This window comes from Apus apus, chromosome Z, assembly GCF_020740795.1.
Source record: "Apus apus isolate bApuApu2 chromosome Z, bApuApu2.pri.cur, whole genome shotgun sequence".
Classification (NCBI taxonomy): domain Eukaryota; kingdom Metazoa; phylum Chordata; class Aves; order Apodiformes; family Apodidae; genus Apus; species Apus apus.
The window spans coordinates 36697370-36720241 of NC_067312.1; the positions used below are offsets into that span (position 1 = coordinate 36697370).

At 38.6% G+C, this 22872-nt stretch overlaps 1 protein-coding gene across 1 annotated transcript in view; it reads left to right on the forward strand.

The window, feature by feature from the left end:
• The window catches only part of FOCAD (focadhesin), a 97804-nt gene extending 77250 nt beyond the window's left edge, over nucleotides 1–20554 (forward strand). Inside the window, exons 29-44 of the mRNA XM_051642575.1 lie at nucleotides 3785–3932; nucleotides 5277–5396; nucleotides 6347–6469; nucleotides 7233–7310; nucleotides 7709–7780; nucleotides 7954–8056; nucleotides 8296–8376; nucleotides 8500–8628; nucleotides 11417–11532; nucleotides 12488–12748; nucleotides 13386–13475; nucleotides 14596–14773; nucleotides 16174–16271; nucleotides 17112–17363; nucleotides 18521–18596; nucleotides 20041–20554. Of these exons, the coding sequence (XP_051498535.1) occupies nucleotides 3785–3932; nucleotides 5277–5396; nucleotides 6347–6469; nucleotides 7233–7310; nucleotides 7709–7780; nucleotides 7954–8056; nucleotides 8296–8376; nucleotides 8500–8628; nucleotides 11417–11532; nucleotides 12488–12748; nucleotides 13386–13475; nucleotides 14596–14773; nucleotides 16174–16271; nucleotides 17112–17363; nucleotides 18521–18596; nucleotides 20041–20114 (1999 nt within the window). The 3' untranslated portion in view covers nucleotides 20115–20554. The remainder of the gene's footprint in view (nucleotides 1–3784; nucleotides 3933–5276; nucleotides 5397–6346; nucleotides 6470–7232; nucleotides 7311–7708; nucleotides 7781–7953; nucleotides 8057–8295; nucleotides 8377–8499; nucleotides 8629–11416; nucleotides 11533–12487; nucleotides 12749–13385; nucleotides 13476–14595; nucleotides 14774–16173; nucleotides 16272–17111; nucleotides 17364–18520; nucleotides 18597–20040) is intronic.
• Nucleotides 20555–22872: the final 2318 nt, after the last annotated feature.

The following is a 22872-nucleotide window of genomic DNA, read 5'->3' on the forward strand; positions in this document are numbered from 1 at the left end:
TAATTCTAGCAGGGATTTGGCTCTCCTAACCTGAACCCTAGCTGCTTGGACAGCCTCTCTGTAATCCTCCCAGGATACCTGCCCTAGCTTCCACCCTGTGTGCTTCCTTGTTCAGTTTGAGCTTTTCTGGGAGCTGCTTACTCATCCATGCCAGCCTGTTGGAGTTTCTACTTGACTTCCTCTTGGGTCTTGAGAAGGTGATCCTTAAATATCAGCCAACTTTCATGGACCCATCTACCCTCCAGGATGTTATCCCAGGGCACTCTCTTGAGCAGATCCCTGAAGAGGCTGAAATCTGCCCTTCTGAAGCCAAGGGCAGTAAGCTTGCTGTAAGCCCTCCTTGCTACCCTAAGGATCTTGAACTCTACCATTTCATGGTCACTACAACCTAGGCTGCCCTTGAGCTTAACATCCCTCACCAGCCCTTCCTAGTTGGTGAGGACAAGGACCAGCACAGCACCTCTCATTGTTGGTTCCTCCATTACTTGGAAAAGGAAGTTATCATCCTTGCAATCTAAGAACCTCCTGGATTGTTTGTGTTTTGCAGAGCTGTTCTTTCAACAGATGTCAGGGTGGTTGAAGTCTCCCATGAGGACCATGGCATGTGAATGTGAAGCTGCTCCTATCTGTCTATATAGTGCCTCATCTATTTTATCCTCCTGCTCAGGCAACCTGTAGCAAACCCCTACGGTGATGTCACCTTGACCTTTCTTCCTCTTAATCTTAACCCAGAAGTTCTATGTTGGCTCCTCATCCATCCCCAGGGAGAGCTCCTTGCACTCCAGGCTGGCCTTTGACACAGAGGGCAACACCCCCGCTCTGTCTCCCCTGTCTGTCCTTCCTAAAGAGTTTGTAACCCTCCATTCCAATGCTCCAGTCATACGAGCCATCCCACCAGGTCTCAGTGATGCCAATGAGATCATAGCCCAGCAGGCTCACCCTCATCTCTAACTCCTCCTGTTTATTCCCCATGCTGTGTGCATTTGTATAAAGGCATTTAAGCTGGGCCTCCAGTGAGGTTGCCTGACTAGCTGACCTGACCACCACACCACCCCTAGGCTCATCTGTAGTAAGCTGTTTCTGAAGGTCCTTCCTTGATGCTGTTGGGCAGTTGCCAGAGTGTTAAATTAGTTCTGGCTGCTTCTGCATGGAGCCTGTTACCAGAACGTGCATGTCTGTAAAATACGATGTGAGGTCTGGGAGCAGGTGCCTCACACAGCTTATTTATCTGGGAAAGCCAGGCGGTAAATTTACCAGCTGTGGATGGCATGTTGAATAACTGAGTAAAGCAAAGACATTTAATTTAGCCAACTGCAGTTATGCCTCAGGTGTCCCAATGAGAGGAGCTGCTGACCAGTAGAGCACAAAATTTTTTAAAGCTATTGCACAATTCATAGCATTGGCAAACATAGAATAATTGAATGATAAAAGATGTCAGTTGCCATTAAACTAACATAAGATACACTAACCACTGTATGTGTGTTCTACAGCAGTGATTTCCTTTTAAATCAGAGGAGCTGCAGTATCTTGAGTGCCTCAGTGTGGATGCATAGGATTGTATTTGATTTTGAACATAATTCTTCCCTGATCAAAAGAAACAGAGCAATAATTCCTATTTGCCTTGGTCCTCATCTCTCCACTGGACCTTCTGAAAAGGTGTGAGGAGTCACAGTTGCACACCATTGGGCTGTGAACATGTATAGCTTAACCAGGATTTGGGTTGCCTGTTAAGTGGCACAGGGGGATAACACATGATGCACAGGGGATGTATCTGCTGCATCTCTTTGTTATACCTGTTGCCGCTAGTTTGTGCAGTCTGTTAGCTGGAGATAAATACCTCACAGAAGAGCCAAACTAGACTTCTTTGGCAGCAAAAGGTTGCCAGAAGGATGTAAAACACTGGCAAGCAGAAATGGGAAGACTGAAGGGTTGGTAGGTTTTTTTATGCTAAGCTTAATGGCTACATTCTTTAAAGCTTAATGGCAAGTTGATGTGTAATGTGAACACTCTTTGTGAGCAGAGAAGTAATATAAAGCTGCAAATGTGGCAGACTTGACTAAGTTTGGTATTTGTACACTCTTGAACTACTATTCCAAAGTGATGGCCTTTCCACCTTTTCATCCGGTATGATAATCATCGCCAGCTGTGGCACCTAAGCATTGCACTCACCTTTTTTTTTCATCAGTGTTTCACCTGTGCTAAAATGTCAATTATTTTTCCCTTAAAATAGGTTGCAGGTTTTTTGAGAGTAGGTATATTATGCAGTGCACATGTGGGGGGATGGAGTTCCCTTATCCCTGAAGTAATTGTGTGGCTCCCCTGAGGGTTATGGCCAACTGGTGGCAGCGCTCTGCTACCCATCTCTCACCCTGCAAGGCCTCTTGGTTGTCTCAGAAAATGTGCCTCTCTGCTCAGTAACACATTTTTCCAGGGGTGTTAAGTGAGGCATCTCACACCCTGAAGGACATTATCAAGAAAAAGAGGGGTTTTTTTACTGAATTTTCATTTTGTTTTTCTACCTCGAGTGTCTAGATAAGAAAGTGGTTTAATGGTGCGTGTGCTATGCAAACTGGAACTCACACAACCATGCTTCACTGATCATGTCAGCCTTGATAGGAATCTTGATTTTACATATAATTTTCTACATTGAATTAGGAAAATTCTCTTTTTTTAAAAAAAAAACAAACAAACTGGGAAGGTGGAGAGACGGCTGGTACAAGTGGAATGAGCAAGAGTTGTTTCCAATAAGCATTAAGACTTTCCCTGAGCCAATGCTTTAGCTTGGTGATGTTCCATTAGAATTTCTGCCTAAGTTGCATAAAATAAAGTTTCCTCTCAGAAAAGACCATTGTGAGAATAATGGTCATAAATCAATACTCTTTTATCTTTCATAACCACACAAGAAGAACAAAATTAAAATTGAAACTCAGAATCTTTCAAAGGGGGAAAGACATTTCAGATGATGAAACATGTTAAGATGATGCTTCTTCAGTTTATAACTGAAACCGAGTTTCATAGATTGCAGAGCCTTAGGAGCTTTGCAGTTACTCCTGATTCTAGGAGAGAGATGGTGAAGCTGTTTGTGTCATCTGCCCTATGAATTTTTGTACTTTGAAGTTATGTTCCTTTTGTTGAATTTTAATTATCCTCAGCATGCAACTGTTAGTTGTGCTGGATATGTCCGCCCTGTTAAAGCTGGTCCACTGTTGCATATGTGTATTTTACTACCTTTGGGTTAGACTGTATACCTGACATTCATGTTCTGAAATGTGGGTGAATAGCAGGTGAATCTTGCAGCTATTGTAGCCACTCTCTGGCTCAATCACTAATTTTGTTATTTTTGCAAACTGGAACCCCGCTTGCCAACAGTCTGAGAGCAACAGACCCTAATACAGCCAGTGGACCTGCAATTAGTATGTTTTAGTGTGATGTCAGCATTTGAGATTTCAGTATAAATCAGGCATAGCAGCTTGGATCCATACTTCCTTCATACTAGTTGATGTGGTTGTGGATGGGGCTATTGGTTCTTCAGGGCCAGAAGGAATAATGAGGCTGTATGTGTAGGACTTATTATTTTAAACTCCTGTTTTCTTCTTCTGCTCTTCTTTCATCTTGTGTCTCCCAAAAAGCATTACCTACCTATGTGGGAAATAAAAAACATTTGTAATATGGACTGTGGTAGTTACAAGAGGTCTTTTTGGTCAGCAACCCCTGCTGGGGTGAAAAGAGAGTTCAGAGCAGCCAAGCCATACTTAATCCTTTTTTCTTTTGTCTTCTCTTTAAGCACTGGATGTATCTTGGGAGTAGGACTTGTTCTTTCATTTATGAGTCACAGTAGCCAAACAGAATCACGAGTGCATGTTTCCGCTGCATTGCAAAAACTCTACAAGTACATGGATAGCAGTGAGGACCAAAGCAGATCAGTCCAGGAGGTATGACCTATTTTAATGCAAATTTTAAATCTTCCTTTTATTTTGTTGCCTTCCTTTAATAACTATTGACTTTTTACTGAAGCTTTATGTCTGTAGTACTAGAATACTTGTTTCTGTTATTTCTTTCACAAAATACAGTTTTATATCTGCTGAAGAAAATAATATTAATAGTAATAATAATAGAATAACTTACAGTGCTGCACAAACATTAAGAAACAGCCTGAAAAGATAATAGATATAATTATTCAAAATGCTTCTTTAATTCCTTAATTTCAAATTAAATTCTTGGAAGTTGGGTCCTGAGTAACTGTGGATATGAGTCTCTTACATAGAGTTGTTTACGGCTCATCTGATCTACTAGAAAGCAAACAGCAAGTTACTGTCAGAGAAAACCTTAATGCTAATACTTCCTCCTTCAATATGCCATCCCTTTCCTTCCTTCCTGCTGTCACTAGCTAATGTGAATCTTGCACTTGTGAGTGCTGCTATGGCCCTGCTTGCCCCTTATAACTGTTTGAGCATGTGTTTCAGTTTCTTTTGCCAGGATGTGTCCTCTAAGTTTTAATGTCCATGGACTAAGTCTGTAACCTTGTTGAGATAAAACTTGAGAAGTAAAACTGATTAAATTAGAGGAGCTTAAAACAGAAAACAAGAATTGGGAAAAGCAGGTGTTTTGCACAAAAAAGCAACCCTGTATCTGAAACAGCTGAGTTGCATAATTCTCCCTTTTCTAAGGGAGTTAGTAGAGATTGGTAGTACTATTGTGTTTCTCCTCTTGGAATTGCTCTTTATGTAAGGTCTTCTTTTATGGAGTTCAATTTTTTGGCAGTACGTATGTTTTGGGGATTAGACTTTTGCAATTAATGGTTCATTCATTGTAAAGACTTACTTTTACTCTCCCCAGACATCTCGAAGTGCTTTACTGAACTTAAACTGGGTTCAATACAGCAACTTCTGAGATGAGAAGCAGCAGCTGTTTAGCATCATGAGATAGTTTGGGATGAGAGGCAAAGGCTTTCTTTTTCAATTAAAAACTCTGTAAGGAATTTTACAGATAATTACATTATTAAATTTGGCCAGCACCTGAGGATTCATACTACTATATTTATGAGATGCAGTGTTGCTTGTGAATCCTTCTGCAAGGACATGAGACTGGTGTCATGCACTCTTCTTCTGGCCTCGTGGACCTGCTTGTAGCCTTGATGGGATCACAGCATGCTGTGTATTCCCACATAAATAATTATCTGATACTTGTGTTGATTCATTGCTCCATGTGCAGATTGCTACAATGAGTTCAATCAGGCACTTGTTAACAGCATTAATTTTTTTTTTTTTTTTTTTCAGGTACTTGCCTATTCTGTGGCCTGTTCCTGTGTCTCTGCTTTCAGTGGTGGAATCATAGAAGCAGCTAAGGCTGAGGAGGCCATGAACAAGCTACAGACCTTAGTGGAAAATAATCAACAGGTCATAATTCAGAGTTTGGGCTTTACTTCAGTTTTGGTTTTCTCTTACCTATTTAGTATTGGATACTGCTTTTCCCAGACTGCAATTTCAAGAAAAAATTTTTGATCTACGTTCAGCATTAATTAACATTTAGTGTGTTAAGCATACTGTGCAATTGCCAAGACTACCACTTGATCCTTTGGTGCATTGTCTACAGGTGTATACCAATAACTAGACAGTGAAATGAAGCATGTTTTATGTATTTGACAGCATTTAGAAGATAGGTTCTTACTTTTGAGTTTTTCATGTCTTTAGTCCCCGAGTCCTGCAAAATTTTGTCTCTTTAGTGACATGTTTCTTTAGATTATTTTTCTTGATAGGAAAATACATCTACTGTGCTTTTCTGAATTTTAGCTTTCCCTTAGCCTTCAGACAGTGCATCATAACCAAAGCCAGAGCTATCCCTCCAGGTGTCTCTTTCATCCCTAGTGTCCTAGGGTTACCCTCAAAGTACCAAAAATAATCTCTGTATTTCAGTGTGTTTTCTTTTTTGTTAAATGTTTGCAAGAAAAAAGGGGGGGGAAGGAAAAAGAAAGAAAAAAGACAACCATTTACCCATTTTGATTCAAACCTACTATTACACTAATGAACTGTTTAGAACATTTATCTGGAAAACAGGAAGTAAAAAGAAACTACCTTTGCTACAGCTTTTTAACTCAGTATGAGAAAGTCTGCTCTTAAATAAAGGCTCTAGAGCTACTTGTTTGTCAAAGATCAGTATTGAATCTCAAAATATTCTATATCACTTGACATGAGAAAATACATTAAATAAGAAAACATCTAGTATTTTATACAAAGACATTACACCTAATTATTGGAATATAATAAATATTTAGGTAATGTTGCAACTAAAAAAAAAATAGCATCCTTAGGAATATCTTTTTTTTTAATGTGCCTTTTTCACCTTACAGACCCACAGTTTTGCTTTAGCTCTAGGTGCAATAGTACATGGATTGTCAGCTTGTGGTCATGGGAGAGCTGAAGATCTGAGTAACAGACTAATGCCTGCCTGGATAAAAGTTGTGCTTGCAGAGGTAAAGGAGTTGGAATTCATATCCTGTTTTCTGGGGCAGAGGTGATTTTAAATGAAAATTAGGGATGTAATTTTTCGTTGCTTCTGCAGATCTGATGCTAGAGTAGGTTAGGACTATCAGAACATGCTTTTTGATTAATATTTGGAAGCAAAAGTTTTTGGTCTGTTTACTAAAGGGAAAAAAGAATTTTTTTCTTCTGCTTGGATGATTTATGGGTCAATGAGATCTTAATTTGGACATTTTAACTAACACTATCCAAAGATAAAATCTAGGTTAGTGAATGAAGATGCCTTGTGAAATGGGGTGCTATTTATCAAAGCCCAACAGAATGGTAATTTTAGTGCCTCAGTTGTTACAAAAATTTTAATTTATCTCATTGTAACAAAAATCACTTGTTTGAAATCAAACTCTAAACTTTTACATTAAAATTGCATCTGAATGTAATTACCAATAAAGAAACAGTGTTTCAGAGTGACTTGAATTGGCTTATACAGACTTTGCTAGCATAAAGTTATTTGGGAGAAATCCATGATTATTTTGGATTGGGGAGGGGAGGGTGGGGAAGCTCCATATAAATCCTTCATTCACCTTGAGAGGGATGAATAATTATCCAGCACACTGAAGGGCTGACCTGAAAAGGTTGTTGAGATGAGATGTGAAAGTGATAGCAGTCATGGTTTTTAAGTTGGAAGAAACAAGTGTTTTGCCCTACAGTAGTGCTGTGTGACCACATGGACGCGCTGATCCTGAATTACTCTTCCAGGGTTCTCCAACAATGCAACGTCTGGCTGCTGTCAGTGGGCTGGTTGCACTGGTGGGCTCTGAAGGAGGCATGCTACAGGTGAGAACATACAAGCAAGTGGTACCTTTATCTCTTGGCCAGAAGGCAAGACGGAATCTTCTGCATCCTTACAGCAGTGGTTGTATACCAGGGCATTGCATTGGTATTGCATACCATTTATGCAATAGTCAGTCATGTTGGGTATGAACCAAGTGGAATGGAATTACAATGTGTAAAATGGGGTCTGTTCCATTTTCACGTTATATGGTTGATGTGCAGTGCCACTGGGGAAAAGTTTACAGCAATGTAGGCTTTCTCCTTTTGTCCTCTACTCCCCCACAAAAAGGCATGGGTGCAAATGTAAACTGTCTTTTCAGCACCTGTTAATTTATTTTGTTGATTCTTTTTTTCCCCCTTAGAAAATTCACATCATTTTTTTCTTTCTAATTCTCTGGCAGCTGAAATCTGAAAGCATTCAGTCTTCCCAGTTTCAAAATAAGCTGAATGAAGTCATCAGAACCCTTACACAGGTAAGAAGGTATCCTCTGTTTCCTGCTTTTGATATTGCACTACCAGTTTGGATATTGTACTGTGTCACTTTGCACACACAGGCCAAATCTGTTTAAAGAAACTGCATAATGTCTGTGTCTAGCCTGAATGAGGCAGCAACAGAAGTCTAACTAGTGGCTTATTGTCTCAACAGATAATCAGTTTTTCAGGGCAGATTGGCCTTCAAACAAATGCAGCAGGACTACTAGGCCGCCTTCATATGTCCTGTTTGTCTTCTACCCAGAACAGGGCATCAGGTAAGAGGCTTTATTATTGCTGCTTAAAGAATATGTAGAAGTAGCCACCTAAGAGGTGCTAAAAAGGCATCGAGGGAAGGGACCCATTAGAGATCACAGGCTAGACATTACAGCCCTATTAAATGACATGACAGCCTTTGAATCAGGTACCTCGTGTTTTAATGTTATAACATGATTATAATAATGTTATAATTTCTGCTGGCCTGTTTTAGTATATAAACAGTCTTTTCTCTTCACAGTTCCTCCAGATTTTAGCTACTTGCCTGAAAACAGCCTTATCAGGGCAGCCATTGACTTTGCCATTGAAAGTGGAAAGAAAGGTAAGAAGAGATCCTTCTGGGAAATTTGTTACAACTGTAAGCAGTGACCCTAATAACTCCCTTTTATTCGCTAAGAGAAGTGTGTGTGTAGAACTCAGACTCTGATTGAATCTTCTGTTGTAGGCCCTGAATCTGTCCCAGCTGAGCTGGTGAAAGTAGCGCTGACACCCATTGCATTAGTTGGAGAAAGCCATCAGTATCCACCTGTAAACTGGGCATCCATTCTTTCTCCTTTGATGAGGCTAAACTTTGGTAAGGTTAATAATTTTCTATTAAGTCTTTTGAATTTGTCACCAGATTTCTTTACTAATGCAGCTTTCACAAACTTTAGAGCCCACTTCAGGGCTAGAAATTATTGCAGAGATCAAGTGTTTACCATACTTTCTAGACCAATTTTTTAATGTTTGCAAGCATGTATTTGTGACCTCTATGTGGACAGTTTGTTTAACTCAAGAAAAGACTAGAGAAGACCAGAGCTGAAAAGTTGGGAGCAGGACTGGCAGTTCCCTAAAACACAAGTGAAAATTAAGTAAGTTTTTCATTTGAACTATTTATGGTAAGAAGAGCTCACTATGAAACTGAACTAATTGTATCTTATTTTCAGTACGCACTGGGTACGGGGCCTGTGCCAGAAGCTGCAGGCAGCTTTATCACAGGTTTAAACTGCTGTAGTTCATCTAGCTATCACTAGTCTGAAATACACTTTCTACTGAGTTACACTAGGTGACAAAGAAAAGCATAGCCTATTTTCCATCATGATCTTGATTTTTTCAGTGCTTCTCACAGCATTTTTTCTACATGCTGGAAAAAAACTTTAATCCTGAAGTACTGTGTTGAAGAATTTGTATAATTTTATTTTCAGGTATCTGCCAGTGCCTGTTCTGGTCAATATAAATGTCTGAGTTTCAAACTAATTTCCTTAAAAAATTCCAGCAAACTGCTGTGCAAAATTCTGTGTTCCCTTGTTTGTTTCCTGTGAGTTTTGTTTCTCCTGCTTTATGTAAATGTTATTACTGGCCTTAAAGATTCTTTAAAAGCTGAGTTGGGAAAGTACTGTTGTGTCCAGAAAATGGCAAAATTTTTTTCATTTCTTTCTGGTGTTCATTTTACTTATACAGAATGCTTGTATAAGCACTAGAAGTCATTGAACTGGCCAATGAAGAAAAACTACTTGCTAGATGCAGAAAGATTTCGCTACCTATAAACATTTTTTGTATACTTGAGCTGCAACCTCTGTTTTACTTGGTATTCTTGCAATTGATTGTAAAGTCTTTTGTAAGACTGAAAGAGTTTCCTGTACTGAGCTCTACAGTCCATTCTGATGCAAATCTGTGTGCAACCTTATGAATAGCTGAAACTTGTTGAATGTATGGGGGATTTTTTATTCCTGTTTTTCATTTAGGAGTTTTACTTTTGTAAAATGGGGAAATTCCAGAAGAAACAGTAAATTCGTTTTTGGCTTTGTTTTTATTGACTTCAGGCAGCAACACAGTCTGCCTTTTTATACACAATTTCTCTTGACTGTCCATCTGGAGTGTTGTGGAAGTTGCACAACCTTCTCTTGATTATATATGTACACAGAAATAGGTCTTGCTGTGTGGTAATGAGCAATGTTAATGTTGTGTTAGCAGGTATAACTCAGAATAGTTGTATTATGACCTAACAGTCCACCTAGAAATGTGGTTCTCTTTAACACACTTTTTATGGAACGGCTGTATCATGAATATTTTATGAAAATGAGACTATATGCTCAATTCTCTCTGGTTCTCTAGGTCACCATTATTCATGTCTGAGAATTCAAGGCTTTTTTTATGCTTTAAATGTTTCACAAATTCTACTCTGAAGGTTTGTTCATTGGTAGACATATTTAAGATAACAGCTTTCCTATCTTACAAGGTTTATTGCAGTTATTGTTGAGCAGAAATGGTATAATGGGATTGAAGTAATACCTGCTTGTTATTCAGTAGTGTTCTAAATTGAGCAGTCATAGGCAAATTGTAATCTATGTCTCAGCAGTCCAAGATAGTGAGACAAATTTTTTAATTGATTACAGTGTATCTTGTTACAATTTCATCTTTTCCGAGTTCTGCAAATGACTTGTCATGTAAGATACTTATTTCAAGGATCCTGATACTAGGGTCTTAAATATTTGCTTTGTTCATGGAGTGGTGTTAGTGAACTTTATAGAAGTCATACTATACAGATTGCTATATTAATTACTGAAAGATGTTTAATTTGAAAAGCACCTATTAAGTTTTATGCTGACATTTAACAGTAATATATCTTCTGTTTAATGAGTCAAATGCTAATATAAGACTTAAATTTTTTGTCCTTTTGTTGCTGTAGCAATCATGTACTATGTGAAAGCCATGCCACTGCCTAAAGTATCCTTTCGGCACATTTATGACTAGTAATTCTATTAAGAAACAGGATGTACTAGTCATTTAAGGGACTTTAAAGAGAAACCAATAAGGATTCCATAACCATTGTAATCTTCAGGCACAGTAAGGTCTTCCCATGAGTTAATCTGTAGAATGCTGTAGCCAAGCACCCGTAGTAGTAACAGTGACTACCATCTGTTCTGCAACATGTTACATGAGCGTGGGGTGCCTGGAAGAGGAGAAGCATGAACAAATGCTTCTGCATTTAGCAGGAAGGAGTATTCACAGAATCACTTATGTTGGAAAAGACCTTGAAGATCGTCGAGTCCAACTGTTATACTGACTCATTTCTGCTTCTGTAGATTATATCTTCTCTTTATTTGGAAAGAAGTTTTTTAATTCTTACTTTTTTACCATTCCCACATTTTTAATGTTGAGTGAATTGAAACTGGTGTGGACCAATCCCCTGATTTCTTGCTGAAAATGCATGATTGGGAAGAGAAGACTTGTAACACGTTTTAAAATCTTTAAGCAGCATCTCTAGAAAAGCAGTTTTTATGTAGTGCTCTAGTAGAGCAATAACGCTCCTTTATTTCATGAGTTGAGAAAAAAATTAAAGTGAAAATAATTTCTTCATGTTTTGTTTTCTTCTGCTTTAGGTGATGAGGTGAAACATCTCTGCCTTCAACTGGCTGTGACACAGGCCCAGTCATCTCAAAATGCAGCAATGCTTTTGGGGATGTGGGTCACGCCTCCTCTTGTCTATAGTCTCAGTGTATGTATGTCAGAAAACTTGTGTCAGAAAAATTGTTTAGCAAATATTTATAGTGAGAGGCTATTCTGAAGCCTTGAAATTCAAGGCAGATTTAAGATCTGCTTCATTGGTTTTGCTTGAATTGCTTAAGACCTCTTTCCTCACTTTCTATTCTCTAGCTTTGGAAACCTAGAGATGTAAGAAGGCATGGCATATAGGGAGAAAAAGTATCTTTTATTTTACCAGCTGATAGTCTTAGAAAGTAAGTCCAACCTGTCTGTCCAAAAGCTGGTCTGCTTCTTCCAGCAATGTCTCTTGATCTAGTAAAATGTGTTAGTTCTTGAGCACCTTACCTTAATTCTGTTGATAGTCAATAGACTGACCTATAGTATAATCAAACTTGGGCTAATACTCCACTACAGTGCAGTTCTTCTTACTGAGGTACAACATGGATTGCTTGATACAGTATGTAAAACTCCTTGAATCCCAGTGTGCAGTTCTGTCAGTTTTTACAAGTTGAGGAGCCAAGTTCATGACAATTCTCAGAAAATCCGTTGTGGATTTGTGAGCTTTTCCAGTTCAAGGGATATTTTTATCTTGTAACAGTAATACTGACAGTACTAGGAGTACCATACTTATGTGCATGGCTGTCTAGTCAGTGTGTGTACTTTATGTAAGAACACAGTGGGCACCATATAAGGAAATCATAATTGTTCTTCCAGCACAGAAACAGGATTTCTAGGGTTCATTGAAAGAAAGTTCCTTAATTTTTAAGGAAAACAGAATATTGACATGTTTAAACTCTTTAATTCAAGCAACTCATCAAAAGAGGGAAGAACTGAGAAATACTTATTACTTTTGAGTGTGTTTTAACTTGGTGTTGAGCCACTTTTTTGTAATTCCATCTTTTATAACAATAGTTGATGGCCAGTGAAGAGTTTGAATGTGAAACTAAGCAAAAGTTTCTGCTTTTCAGATGAAAACTCAGAAATGCCTTTTCATGTCCTTGCCTCTATGGATGAAACATGTTGCAGAAGACAAACTACAGTATTTTACAGAAGTGTTTCTGTTACAACAATTTGAAGTGAAGGACCACACAAAAAACCCAGAAATTTGCCAGTGTGTTTTACAGGGGCTTATGCAGGCAATGAAACTCCCAAACCCTGTCCAGTACTGCTGGAGCTTTCTGTGCCAGGCTGTGGAGAAAATATTTGAACTCCTACCAAATGAGGTTCAGGTAAGGAAGTAAGTATGAGGTGCATGAACATTGTAACTGGGTATTTTTTCTGACAGTAAGTCCCATCTTTCTGCACTGACCCATCAGATTTGAAACATGAAGTAGGTGTAAAATTTTTAGTGATAGTAGTTAAGATACCCTTATAATTTCAATTTAAGTTAGTTTTGGATATTCTTTAGAATATGACTAAGCTGTGAAACCAATTTATGTACACTTTTACCTTGAAAATTATTTGGTAATGGAAAAATACACTGTTAGTACTGAAATAAATGTTGCTGAAACAGAAGCAGAGAACAATCAGAAGCGAGGGGCGGTGGGGGTTTCCTCTACCCCAGAGGATTCAGCTTCCCATGGTGATTTAAAGAAACTACAGAAAATATCTACAAGGGAGAGCACTTTTCTATTAAAACCAAAATTAAATCTTTGAAAGTTTTCAGATACCATTATTCCTTAATAATTAAGTAAATAGAAGTTCCCAGCAAATACATAATTTCTAAAATAGAAAAAATAAAACAAAGCTAGAGACTAAATTAAATAGTCATAATGATCACTAACAAAGTTCCTAAACTCACAGATTTTAATGATGAGGAAACCTGGAAGTACGCATCTAAACATGTATTTACTTTTCTGTTTCTAGAGAGACAAAATGGAGATGTATATTGATGTGGCAAAGTGTATCTCAGAAATGGCTGATTCAGAGATTGAGCGCATTGTCCAGATCTCTAAGGTAATGATGTTTTATTCCTGATCCTTTACCACCAAATCATGTGAAGCAAGCATGAGTTACTTTTTTCCTGTCACCAATTCACAATCAATGTTCATTGAGAGCATTGATTGTTTTATCTGCCATGCAAGTAAGGGTGTTCTGACTTTAATTAGCAGGCAGCAGAGAGAAGCAACAGTAGTAAGAGCCCATATCCAAAATCTTACCAAGGTAACTGAAATACTACTGATTTCACCTGGGAGCTTTCAAGTGGTGAATCTATGTAACATTGTCAGGTTCAGTCAGGACTCTGTTAGTACAGGACCAGTGTTAGATCTTCTGAATCCCAGACCAGGATGCAAACATCAGATCATAGTCCTCTTGAGTTAATGTAATCACCTACTTGAAGCAGCCTGTAAGTAGGAGTGACTAGCTGTGCTTGAACTGGCAGATCCTTCCTTCTGTTAAAAATGTGAAACACTTTGACTGCACAACCTTTCATTCTTGACTTAATGTGCTATATTTGCATGCATACTCAAATGTTTCCTGATGGACAGGGTGGCTAGGGATCAGAATGGAATATTAATTCAGTTTCTAGGTCAGCAGTGGAGTCACTTAGCAGTGAAATTCTTAACAGCTGAAATGCTGAGGAAATAACCTGCGTGGAAGGACTTGATGGTTTCAGATCAGGTTATTATAAACAAACATCTATGACATAAAGCCATATTGTTCTGTTTACTGGCAGATTCGATAGAGGATTCAGCATTTAAATTGGTTATGTCATTTTCTTGTATCTTTGCATTTGTGTTTCTACACTGGAAAATGCCATTTAAGAAAAACTTCTTTGTTATTGTTGTTAATGTGCCTTGCAAGAAGACTTGAACCTCCAGAACTGTCAAGCTAGCTCAGTTCAATTTAAATGGGAATGCAGAATTTAAAGCAGTATGAAAAGTGCACGAAGTTACACTTTATTGGACTGTTGCGTGTAAAATTACAGTCTTGTGTTTCATTATGTGTCTTGAAGAAAAATAACCCTGCTAGATAATCAAATATATCTTCTTTTTATGTAAAGGGGAATGTAGCATCTACTGTTCCTAAAAGAAAGGTATGTTTGAATTTATCATGTTTTTACTTGCATTTGCAGAACAATATAGAGAAGGCCACATTTACGAAAGTGTATTTAATTTCTCAAGGCAGACTGCCTCTCACAGACTTGATTGCCATGATCAATACTGTGGCAGGATATCACCAGAAAGATACGATTTTATGGATGCTCTTGCATAGTTTCTATCATGCTCGCATTGTGAGCCACGAAAACACAGGTAAGGTCAGGCTTAAAGAAGAATTAACAAAATCAACAGATATAATGGAACTACACTGTTACTTTAATAATAATTAGAAATAATTTTCAAGTGCTTTAACTTCCAAGTGTTTTCAGATTCCTCCATATTAGAAGCTGCTCAATCTTAAGAATTTTTCTGCTCTTCAGATATTTTTATCAAACATTGCTTTTGTTTTTTTTCCAATTCTTTATGATCCTGTAGATCAGCCACAAGTCATTTATCTCAGCCAGGTGGTTTGCAGAGCAGAGTTTTGACTAGATTCATGTCTCTTAGTCTTTTTAGACTTTCACTGTAAGGTACTATTGGAAATGTACACAGCACATCAGAGATCAGTGCAGCTCTGATAACCTTCAGATCTAGTATCTGATTTACCAGTGTGTGACATGGTATGTAGTGACATGTTCCCTGTGAGACTGGTTGAACTAAGGAGATAGCTTGCTTTTCTGGTCTTCTTGCATTGAGTTACCACAGGAAACAAACTGACCTTCTGTCTCTTCATAACCATACCACCTAGTTACTTGTCAGGTTAATGAGTTAGGCTGGCTCTACTGTGGGTCTGATAAAGCACTGGAGCTGATGCAAGAGAAGTAGTAGAACACAGAAAGATAAAGGAGGAAGAAACGGGAATAGAGGAAAGCAAGAATGAGGTCTTTTCATTTTCAGAGTGAAGGCTCTTTGACTGTGTTCACAGAACAACTTCAAAGCATTATATTGCTAGATGCCTTAGCAGCCAGCTGTAGTTGAAAAACTTTGTTTTGAATGAGTGAATTGAGGCTCTTTTGGGTAAAAGAGGAGGCAACATGAAAGAAGGCACATGTAAAGAGTGTAAGGAAGTGGTAGTCTGAAGTGATGTGGTCTCAAAGGCTGACATGGTTCTTGCAGAGGTAGAATGGATTTCAGACAGCAGAATCTGAATCAATGAAGTGTGTTTCATCCTTCGGTTGAGGGCTGATTTTGTTTGCGAGTCATATCTGTATTTTACTGATCTTGCCTGCGCTGTAGGAGGATTTTTGCAGGACTCCCCACATTCTTGCCCAATGTACAGTGACATCAGTGCTAAACTTAGGTAAAGGACCGAGGCAAAAACTTCAGGGAGGCTTTAGAATTCTGTAGTGGTCATTTATGCAGACTGGGTTAGTAGGATCTGAAGGCTGCTATTAGGTGAAACAATTCTCCCTCAGCTTTTCTTTTACTGTTTGTTCAGTGTGTTGCCTGCATGCCTTCTGTCAGTGAAAACCATGAATCAAATGTGATAGTGGTGTCATTGTTCTTCCACAGTCAGTGCTTTGTTGTTAGAGTGATTCCCTGTGCTTTCATTTTAATAGAAAATGGTGCATTCTAATGTTTTATGTGAATCAATGTTCTTGTTCTTCTTCTAGGAGTGCTGAAAAGAATGGATTGGCTGCTTGACCTTATGGGCTGCCTCAGAAATTTAGCACACAAATCAACACCCTTGGAAAATGTTGATCTTAAAGAGGTAAATGCTGTGAAAAATAGGTGCAGCTTTCAGGAAAAAAGGAGATTTTTATGTATTTCTCATTCTTTCTCAGTAATAAGTATGATTTGCCATGCTTTGGTATTTTAGAAGATTGTCCTCTTACCTCCATAGAGAAATTCTTCTCATTTTTTGTGAGTGTATTTGTACTTAAAGCTCTTAGTTTAAAATAACCAGGACATTTAAATTATGATAGATTATAAAGGCAATTAAAGGAAATTAATACAATAAAAATGAATCAATTAGAACAATTACAATAAAAATTTGAATTAATCAGTAATACTGTCCACACAGGTCAAAACTGCAGCTGCTGTTTGTTCATCATTACATCTCTTCAGCTTCCCTCTGGTTGAGAACATAAAATAAGCTGCTGTTTAGATCAGAAAGGCATTTATTACATTGCTGCAATATTTCCCAACCATTTGTAGCACCACAAACATGACAATCTCTAATTTCCCTTCACAGTCAGCTTGCTATAAATAAGTAATTTCCCCATTTTAGAAGAAATGTGGATCAGCCTTAAGCCGAAGGATGATTTTAGAATAGTGTGGTTTTGCTTTTCTTTCTGTAGACATTTTAGTTTGGAGTTTAGAAAAAGGCTTATGCTGCTTCAAAGCTTAAGAGAATATTAAGTATTCTTTGCTTGCATTTTGAATGTTAGCTGAATTTTCAGATTATTGTTTTGAAGAGCAAGCTATCATCTGGATTTTTGGTTTGTCATTTGGGGCGGGGTTGTTTGTTTGCTTGTTTGTTTAATTGGGGGGTTTTCCCCTCTCTGGTATTCCTTTAATATAGTGCATTTTTTGCCTTTTTCCCATTTAGGGCATAGATTTCCTCCTGTGGCTGTTTGCAGCTTCTGTGGTGGCCTGGGCTGATCATAGTGCACCGTTACTGCTTGGCCTCAGTGCTGACTGGTCACCGTGGACGCACCAGACAGCGTTACCAGAACTACCTGAGGATCACATTGGCAAGCACCCCACTGACAAGCTTGCTATACAGGAGACTCTCACTCTTCTTCCAAGCAGCATTTCCCTTTTGCTGGCTAAAGAGCCTTGGAAAGGACAAGCACAGAAGGTAAAATTGCCTGTAGTGGTTAAGAATTTTCAAAGAATCAGAAAGCATCCTATTTTTAGTAGTCAGCTCAAGTCTTAGGTGGAGCAGCTATTTCCTCTCTGTCTATTGCATCTGACTTGTGATCTTGTTTTTCTTTATTTGCAATCAGATATGGCTTGTCTCAAAAGACTGAATATAGTTTCTTAATTAAAATGTGAGAATTGCAAAGAACAAGAAAATGTTAGGAGTTAAATTCTTAAGATGATACAGCTGGGAGAGGAGAGTTGGCAGCTGCTGGTAGCAAGTCAGTCTTTTTGAGCACTGAAAGACAGCTCCTCTGCAGTTCGACATCATCACAGTGGTAGTTTAGAGCAATCAAAGATCATCTGTACAGTTCATAGCATGTGTCATTTATTTTCAAGTCTAAGTTGAAAATAAGTGTGGAAAACTATGCCTAATTTGGCAAGCCTACTGTAGATTGCTTATGGTTGTGATATCTGGAAATACTGTTACAAAGCTAGGTTAATAATTAGCTGTTTTGTGCAAACCAGAATCCTTTAAGGACTGGGTCTTGGTGCGCTCCTGTGCTCAGAGTTACCAGTGAAGTCAGAATTCAGAATGGGGGTGGAATGCAGAGTGAGCTGTTAATATGCAAGTGCCTAACCAGGCTTTAAGAAAGAATTTGAGACTATGCCCTGAAAATCATCCTGATAAGTTTGAAATACCACTTTGTCCTCCAGGCACCCTTCATTGCCAGAAAAACAATGAGAAATGAAAGAGGTTGAAAGAGGGACAAAGGCAGTAGGAGTTCTGAAGTATTTGCAGTAAAACGTTTGGACAAGAGACCATTAACAAAGGATCATATTAATAGGTTAAAGGCATGAACAGGCAAAACAAAGATAAACTATTTACAGTGCCTTCTTTATTACAAAGAATGATTGCTGAGGTAGTGAGAAGGAACAAAGGGGATTCCAGATTTAACTGTGGGAGGAATTGCACTCTCAGTGAGATGTACTCTATGGCATTTGGATAGTTTGGGCAGGTGCTTGGTTGGCCACTGCCTTTGATTAGGTAACTATGAGTTTAGCAACAATCAGGTGTTGCCTGTCAAAAGAATTTGTGGTGTTCTGATACAGAGGCTCTTTTAATTCAGATTTTCCTTCATTTTCAATCTTCAGTTTATTGACTGGCTGATCAATATGATGGGAAGTCCTAAGGAAGCATTATCAAAATCTTCTATGGACCTGCTGAAAGGTAGGATATTTTATCTGGGTCCTTATTTTTCATCACAGATCAAAATCCAATTGTTAGAAGGAGTAAGATTAGTCTATGCTATTAGCACATGTATAAGAGCTATATTTTGTCTTTACGGAAACCTTGACAGGTTAATATTTCTCTCTGTAACACCTTGTTACATTTGCTGTCTCATCTGCTGGCACTTAAAATATACCACTTAAAATGATCCAAAGAATGTAGAGGTACATCTGGTCCTACTAGCATATTTCAGTGATTGATCTGTCAATTGCTTTTGAAGTTAGCCTTAAAAATAAAATGCAACATACTATTTGGAGATGCTTCAGTACTACAGTAGGAATGACAATTTATTCAGGTGCAGTTTAAGACTGAACTGTGGAGAAGAGATAGGAGACAGGCAGTGATAGTGTAGTAGAGTGATCTGACAAGAGGGATAGATAGGGTTGCTGAGAAGATGTATGAAAACAAAGATAGGAAGTATATGGTATTTTGAATTACAGTAATGGCCTGTGGACCCCCTTGCTCTCCTAGGGATGCAGGATTGTGAATACAACCTGTGTAAGTAATTTTAAGAGGACATCACAAATACTCGGAGTGTGCTTGTATTTCTTTCCAGTAACACAAGGAATCACCTGATTTGATGGATCTAAACTTTGTGTCTTGAAATCCGGTCATAAGTTCTTTGCATTACTAAGATAATTAGCCTTGTTTTGTAGGTCTGAAATCTTTAGTCACTTGCTCATAAATTTCAGAATTCCCCTGTTGTGTCTGGTAATATCCTCCAAAAACAATGCTAAGCATTACCAGAGATTCTCCTCTGTACATCAGAGGATTCTGATACATACAGTATATTCTCAGCATGCCCTGATTGAGATGAATCATTATTTCCCTTGAGGTTTCTATTGCTTTTTACCGTTTTAAGTACTAGAACAGGAAACTCCCTTCTAGATGCCTAGAATGTGACTAGTTTGGTTACTGGATTTTGCCTTAACACACGATCCTTTCAAATGGAATAGCACATCCAACCAGTGAATTGCACAGAGGACTTAAGACATGGTGCTTCTGTCCAATCCAGTGCCTCCTATCTCCACTCTTGCATCATTGCTCATTGAATTAAAACTTCCTGCAGTGGTGGTTGATCTTTGTGCCTCATCAAAGTGATAGTCTAAGTAGCAGATTACATGATATGGTTTCAATAGGAGACATGCCATAAAGCAGATGAAAGGCCTAGTAGAACATCACATTTTAGAGGGGTGTAGAGCCTAGTGTATCTAGTGAGTGCAGACATAACATCAAAAACTATCAGGCTAAGAAGTGAAAAAGTAGTTAAAATAATGAGTAAAAGAACTGAATCCATACCTGTATTACTAAAATCAGGGAGAACTCTCACATCCTTTCCAGTCTGGACTGCACAAATTAATGTAATTTTTCCTTGTCTTCACAGTTACACTTCTGGCTTTGAGATCTCTTCCAGAGTTCAAGAAGAAAGCAGTGTGGACTAAAGCTTATGGGTGGTAGCTGCGTGTCGTATCTTACCCAGTGAAGAAAACTGTTCATACTTGAACAAGTAATATTACTACTCAGGCATCAGAAGACCAATTTCAAAGAGGTTTCCTATCAGAAGATTTTTGATTTTTTTTTTTAATTATTATTATTCTTTTACCTTCTACCGAAGACTCATAAGATGAACAGAACAGCAATATTTATTTTTTTTTTTCACTGATGAGATGTTCTTCTACAAACCACTTCTGGGGATTTGAGTTGCACTCAATTTAAATGAGAAATACATATTCAGTTGTTCCAAATTAGTTCTTTCAGTGACATCTGGGTGCCTTGAAAGCTGGAGTGGAATATTCCTTTCGCTCATGGAAGCTTTGTAGGAATGGGTGGGGGAAAAAAAACTCATAACATTTGTTTGAATGTAGTCTGTTTATTAAAGTATGTTTCAGTGTACCAGACTTGTGAGTGAGCATTATTGTTTTAGCTGATAACCCTGTTTTACTAATTACACAATGCTCTTGAGCAATAGTCACAACACAAGGAATGTAATGTGAGCAGGGCTTCTGAAAGGTGTGATATGCTTGTCAATTTTGCAGTGGCTTTATCAAGATCACTGAATTAAGTCAATGATCCTAACGGCTGCTCTGTCCCCAGCTCCAGGATGATTACAGTTTTCTTTCCATTTTTAACTGTTCTTGCCTCCTTCACCCAGCTCTGCAGTTTTTCTCTGCTTCCAGGTGAAAGGGACAACGAAGCAACTCTTTTCCACCTTTGTCATCTTAAATAGATCAGCCCCTGCCATTTTCCTTAATACTTTTCTCTTTCTGAAGGAATAAAGAACTTCCATACTTCACAGTCTTTCTAAGACAGACCTTAAAAGGAGTTCTGTATTTAGCAGTCCTCCTCACTAGAGTAGACAAAAATTAACTGACTATAGCTGCTTGGGCACTGGTCTCTTAATGTCCTCCAAAGCAGTACAAGAGAGAAAACAGTGGATTTTGATGAGCTTCTATGAAGTGTTGCACCCTACATCTAGAAGCCACACCCCACTGCAGGAATTTTCATTGTTTCAGGACTGCTAAAATTTCCTCTGCAAAACAAATTCTCCTCCGATTTCTTTCTGGACATTTCTTGTGTAAAAAGGTTACTGTGGGATGGCAGTGAGCTTCCCACAGCCATTAGACATTCCTTCAAAGATGAGGTGTGTGGAGGATTAATGCAGTACTTGTTTGTATTTCCAAAACAGTGTATAATAATGGTAATTTCCTGCTCTGCATGCTGCTGTATAATGAGAAGACAGGCTAAAGGTGAATGAGGGACTCACTGAAGGCAGCAGTCACTGAGTCAGTATCTCAGAGCATGGCATTTCCATTTGCGTGCACTTGTAACATCTAAGAAAGTCATATATTACATGTACTGGTGCCATCTCTAGCATACTGTTCCAAACTAACTGATAGCTTTACTCCCTTAAGTTTGCATGTGTATTAGCATTTTAATTCAGATGAAAGGTGTGCCTTTTTTTAAAGGGAACCTTTGGGTAGTGCCCAGATACTATATTGTAGTTTGCATAGTGGAGCAGTATATAAACATCTGAATTAAACTATGCTGACATACAGTAGACAAGGTAAGCCAGGGGATGGCATAGCACCACCTGAGGGCAGCAATGCTAACACAGCTCCAGGAACACTGAGGGTTTAGGAGTGTATCTGAAATGCTTGTACACCAGCACACACAGTACGAGAAACAAACAGTATGAACTGGAAGTGTCTGTCAGCTGCCAGAGCTAGGATGTCATTGGTATTAGGGAGACACAGTAGAAAGACTTCTTGTCAACAGTACTCAGTGAGCCAACCAGGAAAGACTTCCCCCTAAACTTGCTGTTTGTGAATAGAGGACTTGTGGGACATGTAATGGTAGGTCGCTGTCTTGGCCACAGTCATCATGAAATGGATTAGTTTTAAATTTTTTGGTGTAACGAGAAAAAAGGTCAGCAGAGTGGCTACCCTGGATTTCAGCAGACCAAACATTAAGCTGCTTGGGGAGGTAGGAAGTAGTGTCACCTGGGAATCTACCGGTCAGTTTTTAAGACAACCTTTTAAAAGCACAGGAGCAGGCAATCCCATTGTGCTGAAAGTCGAGTAAGCAGGGCAGAACAACAGCTTGACTGAAAGGGAACTTGTCGTGGAAGTTAGGCAGAGAAGAAATTGTATGACCTCTGGAACCAAGGTCAGGCTTTGCAGGAAGGTTACAGAGCTGTGGTTTGTATGTGTGGGGAGAAAATATCAAAGGATACAGGTCAGGTAGAGTTGAAACTTGCCTTTGTCAGGACAGATAACAATAAAAAATGTTTTTTTATTATGTTAAGAGCAAGAGGAGGTCTAAGGAAAGTAATGGACCAATACTTGGGAAGGTGGTCATGTGATAAACAGGGATGAAGTAAAGGCGGATGCATTAAATGCTTTTTTTTTTTGCCAGTCTTTAATAATAGTCGTAGACCTTGGGGTGCCTGGTCTTCTTGAGTTGGAGGCCATGTAGGAGTGGACACTGAAATGTTAAGTGGCTGGTTGTATTAGTTGAATCTTTGTAACTCCATGGGGCCTAGTTTATCCCAGAGTACTGCAAATGGTAGCAAGAGGTACTGTCCCTCTGTCAACGTTTGACTCAGTTTGACAACAATGCTCTCGATCCCCTCCCCCTCCCACCCAGGTAGGGAAGGAGAGAGAGAAAAAGAGAGAGACTTGGCTGGATTGAAAACTGAACCGTGCAACTTTATTTA